Here is a 10,642-nt window from a genome sequence, read left to right on the forward strand (position 1 = left end):
AATCATGATACTTTAATAAAACACTAGTTCCCTGCATTATTGTTTGCATACACTGGTTTGTGTTAATTAAACCTTATCCTATTAACTTTCATATTCAGTGGGTCAAAAAAATTCACATTTTCTCCATAAGATAATGGTTTCTACGACTTCACTATGTTTCATGAAAAAAAGAAAGTATTTTTTCACATCAGGACCACTGTTTGTTTTTCCCCCGAGTCGTTCTGTTCTGTCTGAGGCAGGCACTGATTTATTTCTTCTAAGATAGCAGCTATCATATAGGATAAACAATACATAGTCTGCTATGTGAATATGATGATTTAGCACATGCCTGTATGATTGCTATAAAATCGTGAATCCTTGGCAAACAATACAAAAGTCTGTGGATATTCACGAACTGTTAGCAACCTCACCTCACAACACAAGGGTATGTTGGAGAAAACCACCACATGACAAAGTTTCAGGTTCCCTGCAATGAAATCTTCCCCAGCCTGAATGCTGCCTACCTACAAATTATTTCTTCTTGGTCTTAAAGTTCTTTCTCACTCACTGAACAGCCGAAGAAATATGACTTAGAGGGAAATCTTTTGGTCTAAGGGCTGTTGGGACACTGACCCCAGTGGAGAACAGTAGTGCATGTGGACATGTACTTTGGTGAGTGAAGAGACATTCAGTTCCAAGACTAGCTTGAAAAAAATTACTAGTCTCTGTGTGTTCACGACCAGCCTTATCAAATAAAACAGACTATAATTACAGATAGTCTATCCAGTACAATACGAACAATGGAGATATGAGATATATCTGAACACACCCACCTCATTTCAATGGCTCAGTTAAACTACTGAAACAGAGGAGGAACACTCAGAAATTCATTCATTGATACAGAGGTGATGACGAACACCTGAAGGACAGAAGCTTCTGAAGCTGTCATGCTTATGTACCCTTATGGGGGAAAACAGCAACTAGTGTTGCTCAGCTTCTGTGGAAATCTTTAGATTATACACCAGTTGCTAGGACCACTAAAAATGCCAGTGCCAGTTTTAGGACCTGAATAACTGGTCTGTAGGGTGGCCAACTGCCAAGAACACTGAACACAACCTCTTACACTTAAAGTGCCCAAGGGAACAGTCAAAGAAACAGGGCTTTAACCCTGTCCAATCCTCCTACGTATGCACGTGGCCCCACAGTTTGACTACAGAAGCCAGTGAGTAATCACCAGCAGAGGAGTCTTCCAGCTCTAGCCCCCCATTCCCTGTTAGCGTTGGCTACAGAACAAGGGGAGAGGAATAATTTCTGTAATGATAAGAATAAATCACACTGGGCTTCAACATCCCATTTCCTGGAATTTAGCCAAGACCCCTTGTCTCACTGCATATCCTGTGCTCGAAGTCTCCATCGCTTTCACTTTTCTATCTGCAATTGACAGCCGTGCTTCCTGCTTGCTCTTGGTGGATAATCACTCAGCAAAGTGCAGAGGCAGGTGCTGATTTAACCCAACCTCTCCACCATGAATAGACTCATCAGAAGCCCTGTGACTTGACAGCTCATCAAATTGCTAATTCTAAACAGTGAAGCAGAGCACATTGTAGGGGACCAATCCCATTTTTCATGCAGAAATTTGCCTCCAGTCCTAGAGTAAATTGAGTATTTATTCAAAATTTTCTTGCTCCGTCTTCTGTGGAATACACTCTTATCACTGCATTTAAGTATCACTTCAAAATTAATTCATACCTTACATAATTGAAATGGTTCCATTGAGTAAGATGTTAGAAAGCTAAGAGAATCACTGATATTTTTACCAGGAGGAATAAACACAGAAAGAAATCCATCTCTGTATTTTTTTTTTCATTCCTGAGTTTAGAGTGTTTTTTCTAAAGGAAGCGTTTCAGTTACAGAATCACAGAATCACAGAATGTCAGGGATTGGAAGGGACCTCGGAAGATCATCCAGTCCAATCCCCCTGCCAGAGCAGGAACCTAAATGAGATCACACAGGAAGGTGTCCGGGCAGGGCTTGAATGCCTCCAGAGAAGGAGACTCCACACCCTCCCTGGGCAGCCTGTCCCAGGGCTCCGTCACCCTCACTGTAAAGAAGTTCCTTCTGAAATTTAAGCAGAACCTCCTGTGTTCCAGCTCACACCCATTGCCCCTTGTCCTATCATTGGGCATCACTGAGAAGAGCCTGGCTCCATCCTCATGACATTCGCCCTTAATATATTTATAAATATTAATGAGGTCTCCACGTAAGGATTCCACACAATCAGTTTCTCCAAAAGTTTGTCTTTCTTTGAATAATTCCTCTTACTTCTGAAAGATCCCACTTGTTTGTCAGTGTTTGTAGCAATTATAGGAATATTTATGTAGCTTCTAAGATTATATAAGGTCACAATACGTTCTAATGTTAACTGCTCCCATTAACTTCAACAGAATGTTGGACTTAACTGGTTTTATTATTTAGCAGAGAGAGAGCACTGACTCACATAATGGTAGCTACTGTAGTGCCGTATTTGGTTGCTGGGGTACTGCAAATAAAACCTTTGGCCTACACTGATAGGACTTAACTTTATTTTCAAATTAGAGGTAATGCTATACCAACCAAACAGAAACTTAATTACAGATCTGAAAATGCAGCACCATCTATGGATATGAGCCCCATCTGTGATGACCGTTATCACATTCAGAGGAGTCCGTGTAACATCTTTACGCCACATGCAAACACAGGCTCTAAACCAGGACATGAACAGTGCAGAATCCTGTCTCAACTCTTGATATTTTCTGTCTCCAAGACAGGTAAGAAGGAAACTCCATAAAGAATCCACCTCACATGGAAGTTCTTCTGCCAGCTGTTTTACATGTCTAAAGGAGGGAGAGGTAAAAAGGGTAGAAAGGGGCCAGAGCCCACACAAGCCCTGCCACAGAGCTTACTGCAGGACTGAATCACACAGGAAACTCTTAGAGGCTGAGTGAAAAAGGAAACAAGGCACCATGGAAAGAAGTACACCTGTGGGAATCTGCGCTTCAGCAAGGACTGATGTTCCAACCTCTATGAGTGTTTTTTAGCAAGTTCAATTAGAATTTGTGAGTAAAACCTTCAGTGTGTAATTGAGCATGGCATCTGGCCACTCAAATCAAAATGCTTTCTCATCCAATTTGCATAATGTCATTATTTGATCCTGATCATCACATCAACTGTAGGAAGGTGGACAATCAGAATTGTACTAAAAGAATTCTAAGTATAAGAATCAGGGTAGTTAGAAAAAATAATCATTGTCCAGACGGGTGAATTCCCCTGTTAGTGCAACAGTACTGCTGTAATGTAGATTTAACTGGGATATCTTCAATCCAATTCAAAAAGCCAAAACCCAATCAACTGGGACCTTCAGGAAGCTGTATTTTGTTTACCAGTACTAACACAGGCAGTAGAATCATTCTAGTATTTTGGAATAAAGTTTTCCTTAATTTAATTTTATTACATAATTCTTGTATTTTCTCTTACTAGATGGAGAAATGTGCACATAAAACATATACATAATTGTGTATTATTTTTCCTAGAAATTTAATATAGCAAAAGTAATAAAAATACTGTCCACACCAGTGCCTTTGGCAAACTACATTGCCAACCCCAAGACATCAAACATCCTAAGGTTACACCCTCCAAATCTTTGCAATTGACAGTTACGAGATTTTGTAAAAAAGTCTGTGGGGTTTTTTGTTTTGGTTTGGTTTTTTGTATTGTAATGTCAGGGCCTTGAGGGTGCAGGTACATTGTATTTTTAAATTCTTGCTCTGCAGGGAAGAGGTCCAGAAACTTGTTTTAAAAACAGCCAAGCTATTTCCTGATTTCACATAATTGCTTAGCTCCCCAAAATGGGTTTTCACAAAAAACAACACTCCCAATGGAAATGTGAGCATAAGCAGTGCTGAACAAAGAGGACATTCACCTGCTATGTTTAACCCTTATTTTAGCACTGAAAATATGGTGAATTACTTAACTATTATTCTTAATTTCTTAGTTTTGGGTGACTTTGAGTAAATAAGAACACTGTAGTGTTAATTACCTCCCGGTTATTAGGAAGAACAAAGTGAGGATGACCAGGAGAGTGAATCCACCAACAGCAGCAGTGGCAATTACAAGAATCTGTCCCTGCTCTGCAGCCATATCAGAAGCTGAAAGAGAAGCACAAAGGAAAGAGGTTAAAGCTCCATCACCAACAGTTCTTGCAGAATGGGTGATAACATTTCACTGGTCAAATGTTGCAATGACTCTGTAATAGTTTCCTTGGTGCTTACCAAGGACATTAGATGAGAATGCGCCTGTGAAGATAAAAACCATAATCCACATCCCAACTATGATGAAGGGAAGAAGATATTTACAAGTTTTTAAAATGAGGAGCTGGCATTATCAGACACTTGTAATTTACTAAAGTTTGAATATGTCAGGATTTTGGACAAAAAATTAGAATATATTTTTCCTTTAGCTTTATTTAGCTTAATCCTGCATCTAATTCAGAACTTCTCCCACCCAGCTGTCCCAGTGAAGTCAGCAGCAGTGCTGTGTATGTAAGAGACAGTAAACGGAATTCAGGAGAAAGCAAAGCAGAAAAAGCACATTTAATGTGTAGCCTCACAAACTCTTCTGTATGTCTGGTATTTATTTTACTTGTCACAAAATGTATAAAGTTTTACCTATTCCATGCTCAGGTAATTGGTAACACTGTAGTTGAAAAAGAAAATATCTATTTTCTTATGCCTCACGTTTTTCTCTCTGCTTTTGGTAGGAGATTTAAGAGTTAAAAAAGATCACCTGAAATCATCTGCTCTCTAGGCACTTGTTCTTTTTATTAATTTATTCTGTATAATACTAAATCTTTACACTGACAAAGTCCCTACTTACAGTTTGGTTGGTCCTCACTGTCCAAGTACTACATGAGCAGAAAAAATATCAGGCTACATTTTTTTCTCTGTCTCCTGCCTTGTAACTCCAAAGTTTTACTTCTTAAACTCAGTTACACTTGAACATTGTCACTACACGACATTTACCTAATTCTTACTACCTGTTTCCATAAGAAACATAACATTGTTCTGAAAGGGGAATAAATAACTCTATTCAATGACCTCTGACAACAGTAGTAAACATAGAAAATAAATAAATAAATAAAGATTTATCAGGAAAGCAACTTTGATTTTTGTAAACTTGCACACTGTTATATAAGCAAAATCTTCAGCTTTCTTCAGGCACCAGATGATTAAAGCCTAGGGAAATCACCTGGGTTGCTGTAAAGAGAAAGCTCAGCAGGCTACATTCTCTCACTTTGCAGTTGCTGAAGCCCAACACAATGCACACATTGCTGCCCAAAGCCTCATAAAATGCTTTTTGCAAGAAAAACACTTGGCTTGGAAATAATATTTGTGAGTGGTTTAAAAATTAGCAGTGTAAACTGGCTTTGTAAAAGCAGTAAAACAAATAGGAACAATAGTAGTTTATGTCAAATTTTCAGCAAAAACAACTTATTAAATTTCTGTCATTAGGTTTCTGTCCATATAATTTAATGGAGATATGCACAGGCAGTCAATTATAAGGCATTCAGTATCTGTGGCCATAAGCTCTCCACAGACAAGTTAAATATATACATCTTCCAAAAAACGATGTAGCAAATACTTACTGAATAGCTAATCTCCAAAATGGTATCTAGTGATATTATGGGAGTGGATTCTAGCTCTGCACAGTGTTATGTTCCACAGGGTCAGATTTAGTTGGAAAAATACAACATAACAAATGTCATGCCACACAAGTAACAATGCAAATAATAACAGGCTCTCCAGATGAAATGCTGAATGCTATTTTCAGGCTAGCAGGGGTTATGCTAAATGTTGCAAAGATCATTACGGCACAGTTTGAAATGGAAATGGAGGAGGAGGTTTTAGATATGTCTGTCTTGCCCATCTCTACAATGGAAGAAAGAGGACAAACTGCAGCCCTCTTTTTTCTTTTTTTTTTTTTTAATAGGAAGAAATTCAGCAGGAGAAAAGCAAACCATGGGCTAAGATAAATTAGCTGTGGTTTTTCTTTGACAGACATTCATTGCCAAAGAGACAACCCAGGACTTTTATTCATGAGAATTAAAGCTGCAAACATAGGGACTGATTCCACGGTCCAAAGAAGCACTCTGCACGTGTCCTGGATTATTTCTGCTGAATGGAGCTGCTAGTTCTTGGTGTTTTAGCTAAACTAGAATTCAATCTATCAGTTTAATAACAGTTTAATTCCAGACTGACTTAGTTCTTTTCACCTCTAAGGAATACGATTTTTAGCTGAGAATGTATGTACTTAAAAAATGATCATTCTGTTTTTCTTGTTTGTATTTGACTGTGTTGGCAGAGGTGCCAGAGTCTAATATATTAGGATTTTTTTTCAAGTAGCCAAATCACTATAAGGGGCTTTCAAGCCTGAAACTTCCTGATGACTTTAATTTACTTGTCAGATAAAAATGTCAAATGACAGACAAGCATAATTGGAAAATGGAGATTTTTTAAAAACTGACAGAAAAGCAGGTAAGGACAAATGATGGAAATACTTATTTTTGCTTGACATGTTCCTTCTAGAAATCAATAAAGGCACAGTGCAGTGAGTAACGCATATATAAGCAGATGTGTATGTGCATACACAGACTCCTCACATGCAGGTAAAAAGTTCCATAAAACACTATCTAGGTAGTGAGAAGACAGGGACACTTAATAATTAAAATTTCTGCAGCACTTTGCCATTCTAAATTAAATTCAGCATGTCCCCCAATCTCTCTGTTCTTTCCTCATTTATCCAGCTTTCTCTTAAGGCAAAGTTCAAGTTGTAAATAATAAAGTTTTAACATGTATTGTTTCTGTTGTTCATGTTCTTGAATCTTTTTTGTCATTTCCTGCTCTTTCTTCCCTCATTTTTCCTCTCCATCAGCCATGCATATTGGTATATGACCCTATGTTTCTCTTCAGGACTATTCTTGATAATGCCAGACAGAAAAACTCAGTTTAAAAAACAATTATGATACGTTGCAAAGACAAGCAAGTTCCTGCAACCTTATTTAATCTCTTTGTGTGTATATATTAGAATGCTGCGTTTAAACACAGAAGTAAATAGCATTTTTTCCAGAATCTAATTTGTTTGACAACATGACCAGCATTCATACAGCTAAAATCAGTATTTTGTTTTCTCTACACTGTCCAGTGCATGGTGTCATACCTGCTGAGTACGCACCACCCAAATCCATCCAGTGCAGGGATGGTTAGTAGTTCTGTGATCACAGTGATGAATGTGGCTGTATGGGACCACCCTCCATTAGACAGTTTAAGTTGATAGGCAAGGGGGTGAGGAAGTGCTGGTGCAACAGGAGTATGTAAACCACGAGCAGTGTTAAGACTCATAAGGGAACCTACTACCTCTCCAGTACCCATCTGGGCTGGTTGTTTTGTCTGGTAGTATGTCTCATTCTTTCTGCCCATCTGCTTAGTAAGTTCATTTTGACAAAAATATACTTTAAAAAATGAGTAGCATAAGCCAAGGAAGAGGAAGGATTTATTACTCATCTCAGCAGATGATTAGACAATATACTATAATGTTTGGGTGTCAAAACTCTTCAAACACACTGTAGCTGCAACTACTGTGATTAGTCAAAGTGATGATTTGACTTTAAAACTGTAGCGTGTATCATACATGTATCTAGAAGCATATTATCCAGATAAACTCTTCACTCCAGTTATTCTTCATGCTTAACTCAGGTTATATGCCCAAAATGACATTTAAAGTGTTTAACTGCATCATTCCAGCTTCCTTACTTAACACTATGCCCAGAAATCCCTTCTGCATCCAGCTGGTGTCAGTTGTATCCCCACCATCCTTCACATCCACACCCTCTCTCAGCTCCTCTTTGGGTTCTTCACCCACGTGCGTGGAGAAGGAGCTGCACCTTCACTCCTTTCTGGGCTGAAGGGAAATATCCTGAGGCTTTTTCACTTCCTCACTGGGCAGACTGGGAGAAATAGTGCAGGTGTTCTAGTCACAGTGCAAAAGGATGAAAGATAAGAGAAAATCTTCCAGCTCTGTTCTCCTTTCTTTGAGCAAATTTCTCCCAAATCTTTTAAAAGGTTGTGTATTTGGTATAAAAGGGCTGGAAGCCCTAATGACAGCTCACTTCTGTCTCTTAGCTACATCCTTTAGTTATTTCAACTTGACATCTATCAGGCAGCAGACCTTCCAGCAGACTCAAAGATAAAGAAGTGACAGAAAGACAGCTAGACAGATAATACTGAGTAGCTGTAAGATAGGTAAGTGTGGACGGTGAGAACTGGAGCTCTAATAGACATAACTGGCTGTCAGATGGATTTACAAGGCATTGTAAACAACAGTGCTTAAAAGCAATAGGAAAGAATATAATATAATTCTAATTATGGTAAATTTACATTTCCAGAAGTGCTGCAGTTCCAATCTAATGGGGAATGTGGGAAAGGGAGGAGACAATGGAAAGGCAATCTTAAAAAGGACTTCAAAAAGTGAAAAATAATGCCATTGCTAGCATAAGAATGTAAAAAATTTGGTAGGTATTCACTTGAAAAGCCTTCTTCCAAGTGTTGCCCCTGATGTTACCTTCCTGACCAGTGGATGAACGGAAAGCCTGTGCAAGCAGCTTGAGATCTGAGCAAGGATGTCGCTCTTGCGTAGGAAATGCAGAGGAAAAGTTGAGTCTGGGGCTTCTGGGCACATACAGTAAAGAAATCACATAGGATTGAGTCAAATTTGAAGAACAAATGGCTGCAAACATAAAATGCAGTAAGGAAATACTTCAAGATTAAAATGAGACATTCTGAGGCATCCAGTGCTGACTACTATTGAATGAACAGTAGGACTAGGCAGACATGGGGAGAGATGCTGCAAGACAGGTTCTAAATATGAGATACATGCCATCTCATTAGTGTGTTTCAACCAGAAATTTAATTTACTATTGTCAAAACATCAAACATTCTAACAACAACAACAAAAATCTCAGTTTTGCATTGGTAATTCAATGATTGGTAATTTCTAAAAATCCTAGGGATGTTCTCTGCTGTGGCATGAATCAGAGCGTGTACTTGAAACAACATTAGACCTCTATCAGAATCAATGATTCAGGACCTTTTTCTTCAGGTTTGGAGTTTTGGAAAGAATAGAGCTCAGGTTCTAAATCACATCTGGTGATAAATCCAAAGTAGCATGATTTAAGGCTGAAAAGTTAAAGACAGATTTTGTGGATGTGGGAAGAGGAGGAAAAATCTGGCAATACAAGAAAGACACCATCTGTGCCTGTGGTAAAGAAATTCAAGGTATTGTTTCATCAAGATCAGGATTTCAGACTAATTAATTTTCATCGTCTTCAAATTTATAAAATACCTTACCAGGTACTCTATCAGCATTTCTGAACTTTTTATTTTTTAATTGTTAATATGATTTATTTGAAGTGTACAAAAGTCTACATTGCTTTTGGATTAAAAATCGTCACATGCTTATATTTCTCACTCCGTTTATCCCAAGCACCAGTCCACACTGCACACATGCCAGTTTGCCCCTTAGGTCCCTTCTAGAAGAAGCTAACTAGTTCCCTTTCAGATTTTTTTTTCCCTAATGATTGGGAAGGTTGACATAGAAAATACCCTTGGAACAAGCCCTGCACAGCAGAGCTACCGCATGAAAACGCTGCACTGCCTAACCACTGTAAATTGTTCAATATTTTACAAATTTCACCAGGCAGAAGGGCCTCTGAGGTGATATAGTAAAAAAAAAAATTCCTCCAGAAAAAAAGAATGCTTTGAGTCATTATTTTTTTAAAAACAACAACCAATCAAGTCTTTCATAAACAGCTAGTTAGAGGAAAGAGAGAGAAAAATAGAGAGGGAGAGAGAAAACAGATAGACATTAAAGCATATTTGCCCCGGGACAACTGATTTTTTGTTCTCAGAGTACATTTTATTCTATCCTAGGAAGGAGTAGAGTTTTTTGTGGTGACTCAGCTAGCTGGTACTCCTGATACATAAAAGCAGGAACTATTGAGTGAGGTTATGCTTCAATTTACAGCTGCAACAGTGGTAAACGTGTGTGTGCTGCAGTATATGAATCCCTGTCAGCTTTGCTAGAAGTGTTTTGCTTATAAGGTGCTGAAACAGGGAGGTGGAATAAAACGGCAAGAACAAACATGGCCAAAAGCAATAGTTACTACGCTTTGCAAAGGTATTACATTTCCCAGCAGCAGCCTCTTAGCCTTAACAGTGGAAGAAATGCCTGGTAACATCCATTCATCCATCCCTGCTTCCTTGAAGAGAATTTTTCTGACCTTCCTAGGTAACTTCATTTCCCTATACAAAGAAAGTACCAATTTTACTCTTTTAGGTGTTCCATTTATTGGCCTCTGCAGCAGGGATAAGAAGAGTTCAACAACAACGTTCTTCCAAGCAATGGCTGCCTCAGTCTGCTGGTCAGTAAGGGAAGGTGCTTCCCAAAAACCAGATCAGCATTGCATGATTAACTTCATGCAGAACCATTAATGATCACACCAAAATGCCTTGGTGTTCCTAGTAAGGATATATGCAACATTCCAGGTCAGACACTGGAACAGGTTGCCCAGGGA

General features: G+C 38.6%; 1 protein-coding gene across 1 annotated transcript in view; it reads right to left on the minus strand.

The window, feature by feature from the left end:
• LOC104530451 (ephrin type-A receptor 6-like) overlaps nt 1-8,796 on the minus strand; it is a gene marked incomplete at both ends in the record, with an annotated part of 48,764 nt that extends 39,968 nt beyond the window's left edge. Inside the window, 2 exons of the mRNA XM_010175033.2 lie at nt 4,055-4,163; nt 8,632-8,796. Of these exons, the coding sequence (XP_010173335.2) occupies nt 4,055-4,163; nt 8,632-8,796 (274 nt within the window). The remainder of the gene's footprint in view (nt 1-4,054; nt 4,164-8,631) is intronic.
• Between the last annotated feature and the right edge of the window lie 1,846 nt (nt 8,797-10,642).

Source organism: Antrostomus carolinensis, unplaced genomic scaffold (genome assembly GCF_000700745.2).
Source record: "Antrostomus carolinensis isolate BGI_N321 unplaced genomic scaffold, ASM70074v2 scaffold28009, whole genome shotgun sequence".
Lineage (NCBI taxonomy): Eukaryota > Metazoa > Chordata > Aves > Caprimulgiformes > Caprimulgidae > Antrostomus > Antrostomus carolinensis.